We start from the raw sequence: 19,844 nt of genomic DNA, 5'->3' as shown, positions 1-19,844 counted from the left end.
CGATTTGCTTCAAAGGAATACATTCAACCTGAATCCCGTTTCTAGAGCTTTCTCCTCTTCTGCTATATATGGGTTTTAGTTGAATTTCATTGATCTCTTTTACTAATGATTTATAACAAGTGCCACCCACCACACAGCTCCACCTACACAGCTCCACCGATTCACCCACCACACAGCTCCACCGATGCACCCACCACACAGCTCCACCGATGCACCCACCACACAGCTCCACCGATGCACCCACCACACAGCTCCACCGATGCTCCCACCACACAGCTCCACCTACACAGCTCCACCGAGGCACCCAACACACAGCTCCACCGAGGCACCCAACACACAGCTCCACCGAGGCACCCAACACACAGCTCTACCGAGGCACCCAACACACAGCTCCACCGAGGCACCCACCACACAGCTCCACAGATGCACCCACCACCCAGCTCCACCGATGCACCCACCACACAGCTCCACTGACGCACCCACCACCCAGCTCCAGCGGTGCACCCACCACACAGCTCCACTGACACAGCTCCACTGACACAGCTCCACCGATGCACCCACCACACAGCTCCACAGATGACCCCACCACACAGCTCCACTGATGCACCCAAGACACAGCTCCACTGATGCACCCAAGACACAGCTCCACCGGGGCACCTACCACACAGCTCCACCGATACACCCACCACACAGCTCCACCGAGGCACCCACCACACAGCTTCACCGATGCACCCACCACACAGCTTCACCGATGCACCCACCACACAGCTGCAGCGATGCAGCCACCACACAGCTCCACCGACACAGCTCCACCGATGCACCCACCGACACAGCTCCACCGATGCACTCACCACACATCTCCACCGAGGCACCCACCACACAGCTCCACCGATGCACCCACCACACAGCTCCACCGATGCACCCACCACACAGCTCCACCGATGCACCCACCACACAGCTCCACCGATGCACCCACCACACAGCTCCACCGATGCACCCACCACACAGCTCCACCGATGCACCCACCACACAGCTCCACCGATGCACCCACCACACAGCTCCACCGATGCACGACCACACAGCTCCACCGAGGCACCCACCACACAGCTCCACCGAGGCACCCACCACACAGCTCCACCGATCACCCACCACACAGCTCCACAGATGCCCCCTCCACACAGCTCCACCGAGGCACCCACCTTACAGCTCCACCGAGGCACCCACCACACAGCTCCACCGAGGCACCCACCACCTAGCTCCACCGATGCACCCCCCAACCTGCTCCACCGACACAGCTCCAACGATGCACCCACCACACAGCTCCACTGATGCAACCACCACACAGCTCCACCGATGCACCCACCACACAGCTCCACTGATGCAACCACCACACAGCTCCACCGACACAGCTCCAAAAAATGCACCCACCACAGAGCTCCACAGATGCCCCCACCACACAGCTCCACCGATGCACCCACCACACAGCTCCACCGAGGCACCCACCACACAGCTCCGAGGCACCTACCACACAGCTCCACCGATGCACCCACCATACAGCTCCACCTATGCACCCACCATACAGCTCAAAAGATGCACCCACCACACAGCTCCACAGAGGCACCCACCACACAGCTCCACAGATGCACCCACCACACAGCTCCACAGATGCACCCACCACACAGCTCCACAGATGCACCCACCACACAGCTCCACCGATGCACCCACCACACAGCTCCACCGATGCACCCACCACACAGCTCCACCGATACACCCATCACACAGCTCCACCGATGCACCCACCACACAGCTCCACCGATGCACCCACCACACAGCTCCACCGATGCACCCACCACACAGCTCCACCGATGCACCCACCACACAGCTCCACCGATGCACCCACCACACAGCTCCACCGATGCACCCACCACACAGCTCCACCGATGCACCTACCACACAGCTCCACCGACACAGCTCCACCGACACAGCTCCACCAACACAGCTCCACCGACACAGCTCCACCGATGCACCCACCACACAGCTCCACCGAGGCACCCACCACACAGCTCCACCGAGGCACCCACCACACAGCTCCACCGAGGCACCCACCACACAGCTCCACCGAGGCACCCACCACACAGCTCCACCGAGGCACCCACCACACAGCTCCACCGAGGCACCCACCACACAGCTCCACCGAGGCACCCACCACACAGCTCCACCGATGCAGCCACCACACAGCTCCACCGACACAGCTCCACCGATGCACCCACCACCCAGCTCCACCGATGCACCCACCACACAGCTCCACCGATGCACCCACCACACAGTTCCACCGATGCACCCACCACACAGCTCCACCTACACAGCTCCACCGAGGCACCCAACACACAGCTCCACCGAGGACCCCAACACACAGCTCCACCGAAGCATTCAACACACAGCTCCACTGAGGCACCCAACACACAGCTCCACCGAGGCACCCACCACACAGCTCCACAGATGCACCCACCACACAGCTCCACCGATGCACCCACCACCCAGCTCCACCGATGCACCCACCACACAGCTCCACCGATGCACCCACCACACAGCTCCACCGACGCACCCACCACCCAGCTCCAGCGGTGCACCCACCACACAGTTCCACTGACACAGCTTCACTGACACAGCTTCACTGACACAGCTCCACCGATGCACCCACCACACAGCTCCACAGATGACCCCACCACACAGCTCCACTGATGCACCCAAGACACAGCTCCACCGAGGCACCTACCACACAGCTCCACCGAGGCACCCACCACACAGCTCCACCGAGGCACCCACCACCCTGCTCCACCGACACAGCTCCAACGATGCACCCACCACACAGCTCCACTGATGCAACCACCACACAGCTCCACCGATGCACCCACCACACAGCTCCACTGATGCAACCACCACACAGCTCCACCGACACAGCTCCAACGATGCACCCACCACACAGCTCCACTGATGCACCCACCACACAGCTCCACAGATGCACCCACCACACAGCTCCACAGATGCACCCACCACACAGCTCCACAGATGCACCCACCACACAGCTCCACCGATGCACCCACCACACAGCTCCACCGATGCACCCACCACACAGCTCCACCGATGCACCCACCACACAGCTCCACCGATACACCCATCACACAGCTCCACCGATGCACCCACCACACAGCTCCACCAATGCACCCACCACACAGCTCCACCGATGCACCCACCACACAGCTCCACCGATGCACCTACCACACAGGTCCACCGACACAGCTCCACCGACACAGCTCCACCGACACAGCTCCACCGACACAGCTCCACCAACACAGCTCCACCGACACAGCTCCACCGATGCACCCACCACACAGCTCCACCGAGGCACCCACCACACAGCTCCACCGAGGCACCCACCACACAGCTCCACCGAGGCACCCACCACACAGCTCCACCGAGGCACCCACCACACAGCTCCACCGAGGCACCCACCACACAGCTCCACCGATGCAGCCACCACACAGCTCCACCGACACAGCTCCACCGATGCACCCACCACCCAGCTCCACCGATGCACCCACCACACAGCTCCTCCGATGCACCCACCACACAGTTCCACCGATGCACCCACCACACAGCTCCACCTACACAGCTCCACCGAGGCACCCAACACACAGCTTCACCGAGGACCCCAACACACAGCTCCACCGAGGCATTCAACACACAGCTCCACTGAGGCACCCAACACACAGCTCCACCGAGGCACCCACCACACAGCTCCACAGATGCACCCACCACACAGCTCCACCGATGCACCCACCACCCAGCTCCACCGATGCACCCACCACACAGCTCCACTGATGCACCCACCACACAGCTCCAGCGGTGCACCCACCACACAGTTCCACTGACACAGCTTCACTGACACAGCTCCACTGACACAGCTCCACCGATGCACCCACCACACAGCTCCACAGATGACCCCACCACACAGCTCCACTGATGCACCCAAGACACAGCTCCACCGAGGCACCTACCACACAGCTCCACCGATAAACAGACCACACAGCTCCACCGAGGCACCCACCACACAGCTCCACAGATGCACCCACCACACAGCTTCACCGATGCACCCACCACACAGCTGCAGCGATGCAGCCACCACACAGCTCCACCGACACAGCTCCACCGATGCACCCACCGACACAGCTCCACCGATGCACTCACCACACAGCTCCACCGAGGCACCCACCACACAGCTCCACCGATGCACCCACCACACAGCTCCACCGATGCACCCACCATACAGCTCCCCCGATGCACCCACCATACAGCTCCCCCGATGCACCCACCACACAGCTCCCCCGATGCACCCACCACACAGCTCCACCGATGCACCCACCACACAGCTCCACCGATGCACCCACCACACAGCTCCACCGATGCACCGCCACACAGCTCCACCGAGGCACCCACCACACAGCTCCACCGATGCCCCCACCACACAGCTCCACAGATGCCCCCACCACACAGCTCCACCGATGCACCCACCACACAGCTCCACCGATGCACCCACCACACAGCTCCACCGATGCACCCACCACACAGCTCCACCGAGGCACCCACCTTACAGCTCCACCGAGGCACCCACCACCCAGCTCCACCGATGCACCCACCACCCAGCTCCACCGACACAGCTCCAACGATGCACCCACCACACAGCTCCACTGATGCAACCACCACACAGCTCCACCGATGCACCCACCACACAGCTCCACCGATGCACCCACCACACAGCTCCACCGATGCAACCACCACACAGCTCCACCGACACAGCTCCAAAAAATGCACCCACCACAGAGCTCCACAGATGCCCCCACCACAGAGCTCCACAGATGCCCCCACCACACAGCTCCACCGATGCACCCACCACACAGCTCCACCGAGGCACCCACCACACAGCTCCACCAAGGCACCTACCACACAGCTCCACCGATGCACCCACCATACAGCTCCACCTATGCACCCACCATAAAGCTCAACAGATGCACCCACCACACAGCTCCACAGAGGCACCCACCACACAGCTCCACAGATGCACCCACCACACAGCTCCACAGATGCACCCACCACACAGCTCCACAGATGCACCCACCACACAGCTCCACCGATGCACCCACCACACAGCTCCACCGATGCACCCACCACACAGCTCCACCGTTGCACCCACCACACAGCTCCACCGATGCACCCACCACACAGCTCCACCGATGCACCCACCACACAGCTCCACCGATGCACCCACCACACAGCTCCACCGAGGCACCCACCACACAGCTCCACCGAGGCACCCACCACACAGCTCCACCGAGGCACCCACCACACAGCTCCACCGAGGCACCCACCACACAGCTCCACCGAGGCACCCACCTCACAGCTCCACCGAGGCACCCACCACACAGCTCCAGAGGCACCCACCACACAGCTCCACTGAGGCACCCACCACACAGCTCCACCGATGCAGCCACCACACAGCTCCACCGACACAGCTCCACCGATGCACCCACCACCCAGCTCCACCGATGCACCCACCACACAGCTCCACCGATGCACCCACCACACAGCTCCACCGACACAGCTCCACCGATGCACCCACCCCACAGCTCCACCTACACACCCACCACACAGCTCAACAGATGCACCCACCACACAGCTCCACCGAGGCACCTACCACACAGCTCCACCGATGCACCCACCATACAGCTCCACCTATGCACCCACCATACAGCTCAACAGATGCACCCACCACACAGCTCCACTGAGGCACCCACCACACAGCTCCACTGAGGCACCCACCACACAGCTCCACTGATGCAGCCACCACACAGCTCCACCGATGCACCCACCACACAGCTCCACCGACACAGCTCCACCGATGCACCCACCCCACAGCTCCACCTACACACCCACCACACAGCCTCACTGAGGCACCCACCACACAGCTCCACCGAGGCACCCACCACACAGCTCCACCGAGGCACCCACCACACAGCTCCACAGATGCACCCACCACACAGCTCCACAGATGCACCCACCACACAGCTCCACCGATGCACCCACCACACAGCTCCACCAATGCACCACACAGCTCCACCTACACAGCTCCACCGATGCACCCAGCTCCACCGATGCACCCACCACCCAGCTCCACCGATGCACCCACAACACAGCTCCACCGACACACCCACCACACAGCTCCACCGACACACCCACCACACAGCTCCACCTACACACCCACCACACAGCTCCACCAATGCACCCACCACACAGCTCCACTGATACACCAGTTAAGCTCCACCGAGGCACCCACCACACAGCTCCGCCGAGGCACCCACCACACAGCTCCGCCGAGGCACCCACCACACAGCTCCGCCGAGGCACCCACCACACAGCTCCGCCGAGGCACCCACCACCCAGCTCCACCGAGGCACCCACCACACAGCTCCACTGATGCACCAACTAAGCTCCACCGATGTAATGTAATGTAAGGATTTATTTGTACCGCGCAACTATCGCTCCAAAGAGCATCTTGGCGCCCACTTGTGTAGCTGATAAGATAGAAATCTTACACTAGGGATCTGGCAATAGTGTCTGGAAGAGTAAAGATCCAGGTTTTTAGTTGTTTCCTGAATTCAGTTTCTTTGTCCAGCGCTCTTATGCGGGGGGGAAGGGTGTTCCATGCTTTTGCACCTAATATCGCAAAGGACTTGCCTCCACGAGTCTTAAGCCTGAATGGTTGAACTGCCAGAAGATTGGCATTGGACGAGCGGAGAATTCGAGTTGGGTGATATCTGGTGAATTTTTTCCGCAGATACAGTGGTCCACGTTGATGAAATGCTCTGAAGGTGATGAGCAATATTTTGAATAGAATTCTTTTAATGATAGGCAGCCAGTTTAGAGTTTTATGGGCTTCTGTCACTGATGATCTTCTGGGCCACTTTAATATGAGTTTAGCCGCCGAATTCTGGACCATTTGGAGCCTGTGGGTGACCTCCTTATTGGTGCCTCCACAGATGCACCCACCACACAGCTCCACCTACACAGCTCCACCTACACAGCTCCACCGATGCACCCACCACCCAGCTCCACCGATGCACCCACCACACAGCTCCACCGACACAGCTCCAACGATGCACCCACCACACAGCTCCACCTACACACCCACCACACAGCTCCACCAATGCACCCACCACACAGCTCCACTGATGCACCAATTAAGCTCCACCAAGGCACCCACCACACAGCTCCGCCGAGGCACCCACCACACAGCTCCGCCGAGGCACCCACCACACAGCTCCACTGATGCACCAACTAAGCTCCACCGATGCACCCACCACACAGCTCCACCAATGCACCCACCACACAGCTCCACTGATGCACCCACCACACAGCTCCACTGATGCACTCACCACCCAGCTCCACCGATGCACCCACCACACAGCTCCACCGATGCACCCACCACACAGCTCCACCCACACAGCTCCGCCGAGGCACCCACCACACAGCTCCGCCGAGGCACCCACCACACAGCTCCGCCGAGGCACCCACCACACAGCTCCGCCGAGGCACCCACCACACAGCTCCGCCGAGGCACCCACCACACAGCTCCGCCGAGGCACCCACCACACAGCTCCGCCGAGGCACCCACCACACAGCTCCGCCGAGGAGCCCACCACACAGCTCCACCGATGCACCCACCACAGAGCTCCACCGAGGCACCCACCATACAGCTCCACCGATGCACCCACCACAGAGCTCCACTGAGGCACCCACCACACAGCTCCACCGAGGCACCCACCATACAGTTCCACCGATGCACCCACCACACAGCTCCACCGATGCAGCCACCACACAGCTCCACCGACCCAGCTCCACCGATGCACCCACCACCCAGCTCCACCGATGCACCCACCACACAGCTCCACCGACACAGCTCCACCTATGCACCCACCACACAGCTCCACCGATGCACCCACCACACAGCTCCACCGAGGCACCCACCATACAGCTCCACCAAGGCACCCACCACAAAGCTCTACCGATGCACCCAGCACACAGCTTCACCGATGCACCCACCACACAGCTCCACCAAAGCACCCACCAGACAGCTCCGCCGATGCACCCACCAGACAGCTCCGCCGATGCACCCTCCACACAGCTCCGCCGAGGCACCCACCACACAGCTCCACCGATGCACCCACCACACAGCTCCACCGATGCTCCAACTAAGCTCCACCAATGCACCCACCAAACAGCTCCACCAATTCACCCACTAGGCTCCACCGATGCACACACCACTCAGCGCAACCACAGCATCAGTCAGCGCAACCACAGCATCAGTCAGCGCAACCACAGTATCACTCAGCACCACCACAGTATCACTCAGCGCAACCACAGCATCACTCAGCGCAACCACAGCATCACTCAGCGCAACCACAGCATCACTCAGCGCAACCACAGCATCACTCAGCGCAACCACCGCATCACTCAGCGCAACCACCGCATCACTCAGCGCAACCACCGCATCACTCAGCGCAACCACCGCATCACTCAGCGCAACCACCGCATCACTCAGCGCAACCACCGCATCACTCAGCGCAACCACAGCATCACTCAGCGCAACCACAGCACCACTGGTTCAAATATGTTCTTTCAATGTTTCAAGCTGTTTTCAAGCTTTCACGCTTTATTACAAATCTCAAAAAGATGTTAATATTTCACTTCTGTTCTTGGATTTTCGTCACAATAAAAAACACTGAACATAATCTTCACAAAAGTTATTTACAAACGTTTAAGCTATTGCCATTACAAATTAAATAAATTATTTAAGTATTAATTATTTAAAAAAATTAATAGCCATTGTTATTTGTAATATCAATACATTTAAGTCACGTAAATACAAAACATGTTGCATTACAAATGCTATAGGTCTCACATTTGCGATCGTTATAACTATTGGCATTGTAAATGACAAAGCTATTAATTTAGCTACTTAAAAAAAAACACATAAATAAAAAAAAATTCATTTATAAGACCAATAGCTCAAACTTTCCTAATGCGAGCCCTATTGCGTTTCCAATACTTGTTAAGGAATATTTGTATGTTTTGAAAATCGACACTTCGAAGAATTTCTGGCAAAAACCAGGCAATGTTATCCTATGGGAGAAAATCAGGCAGTTGTAATTACTTTTGTGGGTCAGCACTGGGATCTCTCCTGATAGCAGGTGAGTAATTTCGTTTTCGTTGATCGGATGATTTTTAAGGAACATTTCAAAGTTGCAAAACTTGACACTTAGAAGAATTTCCAAGTGAAAACCAACCAATGTTACCCTATGGAGAAAATCAAGTTATCAGTCTTTGGTTAAGTACTCGACTGGCAGAGTTAAGTTTCTAGGGGTAGACTCGGGGGTCTCCCAGGGTCAGGTAGGTGCAGTGGTTACACCCTCAGCGGCGCTGGGGCAGCCGGGTGCAGAGTGAGTAGGCCCAATGCTAGCCTATGGCAAGCAGGGGGTCTTTGGTTGGTGGCTGCTAGCAGGCTGGCCACGCGGCTGTGGGAGCTGAGCTCCTGGTCACTTACACAGGGCACGTGGGGAAGTAGAATAGGGCAGATGCTGCACTCCCAGTGGCACTCGGGCGGCTGCGTGCAGGGTGCTTTTATGTCGTCGGGTGCCCAATGTATTTCAATGGGAAAGCTGCAAGACGAACTATGGCTGCAAGCTTGGGAACGGAGACACTTCAGGTGCGACCACCACCTCGAGAGGTAAGTTGGGAAGCTATAGGTTAGGTAGCCACTCAGGAGTTGGGCACATGGGGCCGTGGGGCGCCTGGTGCAGGGGTGTCTTTTGGTGTCTGTAAATATTACCCTCATCTGGTCGCGGTTGGAGGGGTCCCTGGTTGTGAGGCTGCAGGCATCGTCAGGAGCGTCCTTGGGTGCTGGATTCGTGGTCACAATCGCCGGGGAGAAGTCCTAGTCAGGTCCTCCGGGGTTTTCGAGTTTGGTGACCACAGGATTCGCCAGGATTTAGCTGGAGCAAGTTCGAGGGTCGACAGGCCAGTATGGCTGGGGCCAAGTCAGTTGGTGTCGTCCTCTTGTTAGCAGCTGCACAGCAGGTCTTCTTTCTTCTTTCTTCTTGTTCTTGTTTTACAAAAAGTGATGTTTGGGGGTTACACAGGGGGTAGGTTTAAAGGATCTGTGTGAACTTTGTAGAGAACTGAACGGTTTAGGTGACATGGTTTCTCAGTAATAGTATTACAAGAAATTGTTTTTCGATGAAATCGCGTACAAGTGGGATAAGGGGGCTGCTGGTTCCTGAAATGAGCAGTATTCTGTTTGTCTTACATGATTGTTGCCTATGTGGCAGCATTTCCCTTCCCTTCATTTCCTGCCTGTTCTCTCTTATTAGAATCAGGTTAAAGATGTATCCTGAGGTGTGTCATTCATGTGGTTTTTGTTACATAGGTTAATGTTGATTGAATGTTTATTTTTTCTAAGAAAAAATCATGATATTTGGAAAATTGGCCTTAGGCTGTATTTTTCGCGTTTATCAATGCCACAATTCTATGGCTTGCAGTTTGTTAAAGTGTTAAAGGAGCAATATTCTAATGCTTGTGATTTCAGTGAAGACTCCTATTATACAGAACTAGGATTCAGATTAACTATTTTTTTCCTTTTACTTGATTTTGTGCCCTAATTTGATTAATTACTTCCTTCTCTACTCTGCAGCTTGTTTCTGCCAGTGCCTTATGGCCAGAAGCCAGAGGGTAAAACTGTAGCATTGCCAAGTGCTCCAGTAACACGCGCAGTGACCACGACTACCACCACAGCCACAGTGACACCGCAGACGCAGGTGCGCGGGAGGCCACCTGTGGCCACAGCATCAGCTAACCAGGGTAAGGAAAGTTTTCCAAACGCCATTGCTTTGTCAACTCTGCTATTAGTGATGTGCTGCTAGTATCCTAACTAAAAACATCATTCACATACCTGTGACATTCTTCAACTTTAGGACTAATAAGACTCTGAAATGTAATTTTTCGTGAAAACCACCAACGCAGTATCCTAACTAAAAACATCATTCACATACCTGTGACATTCTTCAACTTTAGGACTAATAAGACTCTGAAATTAATTTTTTTGTGAAAACCACCAACGCATTGTGGTGTCAAATTAATTTTGTACAACTCCTGTGCATGACGTTGAAATGCTTCAGATGTCATTTTCTATACGCTGCATCTACAAGCACTACATAATGTGAACATTATTAGTTTTGAAAAGTAAGCTAATGTTTTATTTGTGGTTTCCTCTTTTTAAAACTGTTCTTATTCAGTAGCTTTGAGCTATTCCATTGGAGAAAAAATACTCGTAAATGGACTGATAAAAGGGAATTTAAAAGTATGTTTATGCTAATTTCACTTAAAAAAAACTGCATCAACGCAATATGCACATAAAAAAAATCTGAAAGTTTATACAAGGAATGGTGGGCCTGCTAAGATCTTACTTGTCGAAGCTCTGTGCACTAAGTGCAATGCTTGGGCACACCAAAGGCAATGTAAGTGTCGGCAGAGTTTATGATGTGGATTCTTCAAAGTATGCTTTGTCCTTATTTACCGCCTGAGTAGTTATCTTCCTGGGGAGAGAAAGAGAGCCTTAAAGAAATGCCACCAAGGTGCCAGGCATCCCCGACGTTGATGGGGCGGTTGTGGAGATTAGGCAAGCTAATGCCCAGAGTTGCCCAGTGGGACCCCTGGTTAGAGTAGGCCCCGAGGTGAGAATTATCGAGTCTGCTGACCCTGGTCCACGACCCTGCCGCGTCGGGAATTGAACCCTGGTCCCGGGCCGACTTCTGCTTCCGGGTCTGCCGCCTCTAACCAGTGAGCCACACCACTCCACTCAACATGTGTGAATGCTACTCCCTCCTCTAGCCTGGATTTCTGTTTCAACTAACCATGAGAAGCCCATTTCGCTGGTCTTTAGTCTCAGTGAAAGGTGGGGAAGCCCTGTTGATGGTAGCGTGGTGGTTAAACACTTATTCACATCATAGTCACTTAATTTGGTTCCTCGTTTTACGTAATTTGAGTTAGTTGATGGAACTGTTTCCCATGATTATAACTAAATTCCCATCATTATTTAGAATATAAAATACATTTAAAATAAACATTTTAAAATGCAGTTTTGTCAACATCTTTGAAAATAAAACAACACCACTGACAATAAAAACATTTGGCTGAATAACCTTTTCCAAAGGTGTTCCATTTAACAATAAGCGACCAGCATTGTCACTGCCCTGGCATTGGCTGCCATATTTTTTGGCTTTGTCAGTGCTTGTTTTGTTTTATCATGGTTTTTTAAAATTTTGAGGGACCTTCCAGGCCCTTGTACATTTTTTTGGTCTCAAAAAGCACACATTACCATAATAGTCCATTGCTCTGAAGTGAACTTCTTTGTGTGCAAATGTGTATTGTGTGAAAGAGGAGAATGCTGTCACTCAAAGTGAAGTTAGCCAATAGGTGAGGTGGTCTGACTCATTGCTCCATGCTGTATGCTGATTTGGAAGGAACAAGATTGTTAATGACCTAACCACAGAGTAATGGATAAAGAGGCTTGACTGAAACCCCTATAAGAGTATTATATATACAGATATATATATATATATATATATATATATATATATATATATATATATCTCTCTCTCTCTCTCTCTCTCTCTCTCTCTATATATATATATATATATATAGATTCACAATTGCCCTTAAGCTTTTCCAGGACACACTCGTGTTTAGCCAGCCATCCGGCCTGTCTGGATACTCGTCCCCACTTCCTCTCAGGTAAGCTGTGGTGCCTGACGCGTTTCGGGGCCAGCTGCCCCTTAATCATAGGCGGCTCGGTAAGTGCACTTCAAAGGCTCGTTTTTATTTGTAACTTTTGCAAGCATGCTCGTCATTGGTTCACAGTTCATTTTTGAAAACATATTGCATGCTGGGAATCGTATTTTCCAATTCGAGTCTCTGGGTCACTCTTTGGTTTAGAGCAGTCATTCAATTCCCTAAGTGGGATACCTTCAAGTTGTGGAGATGCAATTTGATCCGGCTTCACACACTTTCGCGGACGAGCATAGTTCAATCCGCAGCCCCTCTTGTCAGTTTCCCGCTGCCGGTGACAAGAGACGGTGCATCCTGACGCGGTAAGAGCACCGCGCTGCATAAATTGATTCACAATTGCCCTTAAGCTTTTCCAGGACACACTCGTGTTTAGCCAGCCATCCGGCCTGTCTGGATACTCGTCCCCACTTCCTCTCAGGTAAGCTGTGGTGCCTGACGCGTTTCGGGGCCAGCTGCCCCTTAATCATAGGCGGCTCGGTAAGTGCACTTCAAAGGCTCGTTTTTATTTGTAACTTTTGCAAGCATGCTCGTCATTGGTTCACAGTTCATTTTTGAAAACATATTGCATGCTGGGAATCGTATTTTCCAATTCGAGTCTCTGGGTCACTCTTTGGTTTAGAGCAGTCATTCAATTCCCTAAGTGGGATACCTTCAAGTTGTGGAGATGCAATTTGATCCGGCTTCACACACTTTCGCGGACGAGCATAGTTCAATCCGCAGCCCCTCTTGTCAGTTTCCCGCTGCCGGTGACAAGAGACGGTGCATCCTGACGCGGTAAGAGCACCGCGCTGCATAAATTGATTCACAATTGCCCTTAAGCTTTTCCAGGACACACTCGTGTTTAGCCAGCCATCCGGCCTGTCTGGATACTCGTCCCCACTTCCTCTCAGGTAAGCTGTGGTGCCTGACGCGTTTCGGGGCCAGCTGCCCCTTAATCATAGGCGGCTCGGTAAGTGCACTTCAAAGGCTCGTTTTTATTTGTAACTTTTGCAAGCATGCTCGTCATTGGTTCACAGTTCATTTTTGAAAACATATTGCATGCTGGGAATCGTATTTTCCAATTCGAGTCTCTGGGTCACTCTTTGGTTTAGAGCAGTCATTCAATTCCCTAAGTGGGATACCTTCAAGTTGTGGAGATGCAATTTGATCCGGCTTCACACACTTTCGCGGACGAGCATAGTTCAATCCGCAGCCCCTCTTGTCAGTTTCCCGCTGCCGGTGACAAGAGACGGTGCATCCTGACGCGGTAAGAGCACCGCGCTGCATAAATTGATTCACAATTGCCCTTAAGCTTTTCCAGGACACACTCGTGTTTAGCCAGCCATCCGGCCTGTCTGGATACTCGTCCCCACTTCCTCTCAGGTAAGCTGTGGTGCCTGACGCGTTTCGGGGCCAGCTGCCCCTTAATCATAGGCGGCTCGGTAAGTGCACTTCAAAGGCTCGTTTTTATTTGTAACTTTTGCAAGCATGCTCGTCATTGGTTCACAGTTCATTTTTGAAAACATATTGCATGCTGGGAATCGTATTTTCCAATTCGAGTCTCTGGGTCACTCTTTGGTTTAGAGCAGTCATTCAATTCCCTAAGTGGGATACCTTCAAGTTGTGGAGATGCAATTTGATCCGGCTTCACACACTTTCGCGGACGAGCATAGTTCAATCCGCAGCCCCTCTTGTCAGTTTCCCGCTGCCGGTGACAAGAGACGGTGCATCCTGACGCGGTAAGAGCACCGCGCTGCATAAATTGATTCACAATTGCCCTTAAGCTTTTCCAGGACACACTCGTGTTTAGCCAGCCATCCGGCCTGTCTGGATACTCGTCCCCACTTCCTCTCAGGTAAGCTGTGGTGCCTGACGCGTTTCGGGGCCAGCTGCCCCTTAATCATAGGCGGCTCGGTAAGTGCACTTCAAAGGCTCGTTTTTATTTGTAACTTTTGCAAGCATGCTCGTCATTGGTTCACAGTTCATTTTTGAAAACATATTGCATGCTGGGAATCGTATTTTCCAATTCGAGTCTCTGGGTCACTCTTTGGTTTAGAGCAGTCATTCAATTCCCTAAGTGGGATACCTTCAAGTTGTGGAGATGCAATTTGATCCGGCTTCACACACTTTCGCGGACGAGTATAGTTCAATCCGCAGCCCCTCTTGTCAGTTTCCCGCTGCCGGTGACAAGAGACGGTGCATCCTGACGCGGTAAGAGCACCGCGCTGCATAAATTGATTCACAATTGCCCTTAAGCTTTTCCAGGACACACTCGTGTTTAGCCAGCCATCCGGCCTGTCTGGATACTCGTCCCCACTTCCTCTCAGGTAAGCTGTGGTGCCTGACGCGTTTCGGGGCCAGCTGCCCCTTAATCATAGGCGGCTCGGTAAGTGCACTTCAAAGGCTCGTTTTTATTTGTAACTTTTGCAAGCATGCTCGTCATTGGTTCACAGTTCATTTTTGAAAACATATTGCATGCTGGGAATCGTATTTTCCAATTCGAGTCTCTGGGTCACTCTTTGGTTTAGAGCAGTCATTCAATTCCCTAAGTGGGATACCTTCAAGTTGTGGAGATGCAATTTGATCCGGCTTCACACACTTTCGCGGACGAGCATAGTTCAATCCGCAGCCCCTCTTGTCAGTTTCCCGCTGCCGGTGACAAGAGACGGTGCATCCTGACGCGGTAAGAGCACCGCGCTGCATAAATTGATTCACAATTGCCCTTAAGCTTTTCCAGGACACACTCGTGTTTAGCCAGCCATCCGGCCTGTCTGGATACTCGTCCCCACTTCCTCTCAGGTAAGCTGTGGTGCCTGACGCGTTTCGGGGCCAGCTGCCCCTTAATCATAGGCGGCTCGGTAAGTGCACTTCAAAGGCTCGTTTTTATTTGTAACTTTTGCAAGCATGCTCGTCATTGGTTCACAGTTCATTTTTGAAAACATATTGCATGCTGGGAATCGTATTTTCCAATTCGAGTCTCTGGGTCACTCTTTGGTTTAGAGCAGTCATTCAATTCCCTAAGTGGGATACCTTCAAGTTGTGGAGATGCAATTTGATCCGGCTTCACACACTTTCGCGGACGAGCATAGTTCAATCCGCAGCCCCTCTTTTCAGTTTCCCGCTGCCGGTGACAAGAGACGGTGCATCCTGACGCGGTAAGAGCACCGCGCTGCATAAATTGATTCACAATTGCCCTTAAGCTTTTCCAGGACACACTCGTGTTTAGCCAGCCATCCGGCCTGTCTGGATACTCGTCCCCACTTCCTCTCAGGTAAGCTGTGGTGCCTGACGCGTTTCGGGGCCAGCTGCCCCTTAATCATAGGCGGCTCGGTAAGTGCACTTCAAAGGCTCGTTTTTATTTGTAACTTTTGCAAGCATGCTCGTCATTGGTTCACAGTTCATTTTTGAAAACATATTGCATGCTGGGAATCGTATTTTCCAATTCGAGTCTCTGGGTCACTCTTTGGTTTAGAGCAGTCATTCAATTCCCTAAGTGGGATACCTTCAAGTTGTGGAGATGCAATTTGATCCGGCTTCACACACTTTCGCGGACGAGCATAGTTCAATCCGCAGCCCCTCTTGTCAGTTTCCCGCTGCCGGTGACAAGAGACGGTGCATCCTGACGCGGTAAGAGCACCGCGCTGCATAAATTGATTCACAATTGCCCTTAAGCTTTTCCAGGACACACTCGTGTTTAGCCAGCCATCCGGCCTGTCTGGATACTCGTCCCCACTTCCTCTCAGGTAAGCTGTGGTGCCTGACGCGTTTCGGGGCCAGCTGCCCCTTAATCATAGGCGGCTCGGTAAGTGCACTTCAAAGGCTCGTTTTTATTTGTAACTTTTGCAAGCATGCTCGTCATTGGTTCACAGTTCATTTTTGAAAACATATTGCATGCTGGGAATCGTATTTTCCAATTCGAGTCTCTGGGTCACTCTTTGGTTTAGAGCAGTCATTCAATTCCCTAAGTGGGATACCTTCAAGTTGTGGAGATGCAATTTGATCCGGCTTCACACACTTTCGCGGACGAGCATAGTTCAATCCGAAGGTATCCCACTTAGGGAATTGAATGACTGCTCTAAACCAAAGAGTGACCCAGAGACTCGAATTGGAAAATACGATTCCCAGCATGCAATATGTTTTCAAAAATGAACTGTGAACCAATGACGAGCATGCTTGCAAAAGTTACAAATAAAAACGAGCCTTTGAAGTGCACTTACCGAGCCGCCTATGATTAAGGGGCAGCTGGCCCCGAAACGCGTCAGGCACCACAGCTTACCTGAGAGGAAGTGGGGACGAGTATCCAGACAGGCCGGATGGCTGGCTAAACACGAGTGTGTCCTGGAAAAGCTTAAGGGCAATTGTGAATCAATTTATGCAGCGCGGTGCTCTTACCGCGTCAGGATGCACCGTCTCTTGTCACCGGCAGCGGGAAACTGACAAGAGGGGCTGCGGATTGAACTATGCTCGTCCGCGAAAGTGTGTGAAGCCGGATCAAATTGCATCTCCACAACTTGAAGGTATCCCACTTAGGGAATTGAATGACTGCTCTAAACCAAAGAGTGACCCAGAGACTCGAATTGGAAAATACGATTCCCAGCATGCAATATGTTTTCAAAAATGAACTGTGAACCAATGACGAGCATGCTTGCAAAAGTTACAAATAAAAACGAGCCTTTGAAGTGCACTTACCGAGCCGCCTATGATTAAGGGGCAGCTGGCCCCGAAACGCGTCAGGCACCACAGCTTACCTGAGAGGAAGTGGGGACGAGTATCCAGACAGGCCGGATGGCTGGCTAAACACGAGTGTGTCCTGGAAAAGCTTAAGGGCAATTGTGAATCAATTTATGCAGCGCGGTGCTCTTACCGCGTCAGGATGCACCGTCTCTTGTCACCGGCAGCGGGAAACTGACAAGAGGGGCTGCGGATTGAACTATGCTCGTCCGCGAAAGTGTGTGAAGCCGGATCAAATTGCATCTCCACAACTTGAAGGTATCCCACTTAGGGAATTGAATGACTGCTCTAAACCAAAGAGTGACCCAGAGACTCGAATTGGAAAATACGATTCCCAGCATGCAATATGTTTTCAAAAATGAACTGTGAACCAATGACGAGCATGCTTGCAAAAGTTACAAATAAAAACGAGCCTTTGAAGTGCACTTACCGAGCCGCCTATGATTAAGGGGCAGCTGGCCCCGAAACGCGTCAGGCACCACAGCTTACCTGAGAGGAAGTGGGGACGAGTATCCAGACAGGCCGGATGGCTGGCTAAACACGAGTGTGTCCTGGAAAAGCTTAAGGGCAATTGTGAATCAATTTATGCAGCGCGGTGCTCTTACCGCGTCAGGATGCACCGTCTCTTGTCACCGGCAGCGGGAAACTGACAAGAGGGGCTGCGGATTGAACTATGCTCGTCCGCGAAAGTGTGTGAAGCCGGATCAAATTGCATCTCCACAACTTGAAGGTATCCCACTTAGGGAATTGAATGACTGCTCTAAACCAAAGAGTGACCCAGAGACTCGAATTGGAAAATACGATTCCCAGCATGCAATATGTTTTCAAAAATGAACTGTGAACCAATGACGAGCATGCTTGCAAAAGTTACAAATAAAAACGAGCCTTTGAAGTGCACTTACCGAGCCGCCTATGATTAAGGGGCAGCTGGCCCCGAAACGCGTCAGGCACCACAGCTTACCTGAGAGGAAGTGGGGACGAGTATCCAGACAGGCCGGATGGCTGGCTAAACACGAGTGTGTCCTGGAAAAGCTTAAGGGCAATTGTGAATCAATTTATGCAGCGCGGTGCTCTTACCGCGTCAGGATGCACCGTCTCTTGTCACCGGCAGCGGGAAACTGACAAGAGGGGCTGCGGATTGAACTATGCTCGTCCGCGAAAGTGTGTGAAGCCGGATCAAATTGCATCTCCACAACTTGAAGGTATCCCACTTAGGGAATTGAATGACTGCTCTAAACCAAAGAGTGACCCAGAGACTCGAATTGGAAAATACGATTCCCAGCATGCAATATGTTTTCAAAAATGAACTGTGAACCAATGACGAGCATGCTTGCAAAAGTTACAAATAAAAACGAGCCTTTGAAGTGCACTTACCGAGCCGCCTATGATTAAGGGGCAGCTGGCCCCGAAACGCGTCAGGCACCACAGCTTACCTGAGAGGAAGTGGGGACGAGTATCCAGACAGGCCGGATGGCTGGCTAAACACGAGTGTGTCCTGGAAAAGCTTAAGGGCAATTGTGAATCAATTTATGCAGCGCGGTGCTCTTACCGCGTCAGGATGCACCGTCTCTTGTCACCGGCAGCGGGAAACTGACAAGAGGGGCTGCGGATTGAACTATGCTCGTCCGCGAAAGTGTGTGAAGCCGGATCAAATTGCATCTCCACAACTTGAAGGTATCCCACTTAGGGAATTGAATGACTGCTCTAAACCAAAGAGTGACCCAGAGACTCGAATTGGAAAATACGATTCCCAGCATGCAATATGTTTTCAAAAATGAACTGTGAACCAATGACGAGCATGCTTGCAAAAGTTACAAATAAAAACGAGCCTTTGAAGTGCACTTACCGAGCCGCCTATGATTAAGGGGCAGCTGGCCCCGAAACGCGTCAGGCACCACAGCTTACCTGAGAGGAAGTGGGGACGAGTATCCAGACAGGCCGGATGGCTGGCTAAACACGAGTGTGTCCTGGAAAAGCTTAAGGGCAATTGTGAATCAATTTATGCAGCGCGGTGCTCTTACCGCGTCAGGATGCACCGTCTCTTGTCACCGGCAGCGGGAAACTGACAAGAGGGGCTGCGGATTGAACTATGCTCGTCCGCGAAAGTGTGTGAAGCCGGATCAAATTGCATCTCCACAACTTGAAGGTATCCCACTTAGGGAATTGAATGACTGCTC

The 19,844-nt window shown here is 53.0% G+C and overlaps 1 protein-coding gene across 2 annotated transcripts in view; it reads left to right on the top strand.

The window, feature by feature from the left end:
• Positions 1–19,844, top strand: part of EP400 (E1A binding protein p400) — a 657,563-nt gene that overhangs the window by 218,470 nt on the left and 419,249 nt on the right. For both annotated transcript variants that reach the window (XM_086942653.1, XM_086942654.1), the window contains one exon: positions 10,805–10,971. In XM_086942653.1, coding sequence (XP_086798779.1) covers positions 10,805–10,971 — 167 coding nt within the window. The remainder of the gene's footprint in view (positions 1–10,804; positions 10,972–19,844) is intronic.

The sequence above is a fragment of the Lissotriton vulgaris genome, chromosome 11 (genome assembly GCF_964263255.1).
Source record: "Lissotriton vulgaris chromosome 11, aLisVul1.2, whole genome shotgun sequence".
NCBI lineage: Eukaryota > Metazoa > Chordata > Amphibia > Caudata > Salamandridae > Lissotriton > Lissotriton vulgaris.
The sequence above is the reverse complement of the archived record's forward strand: the minus strand, read 5'-3'. Positions and strand labels throughout refer to the sequence as shown.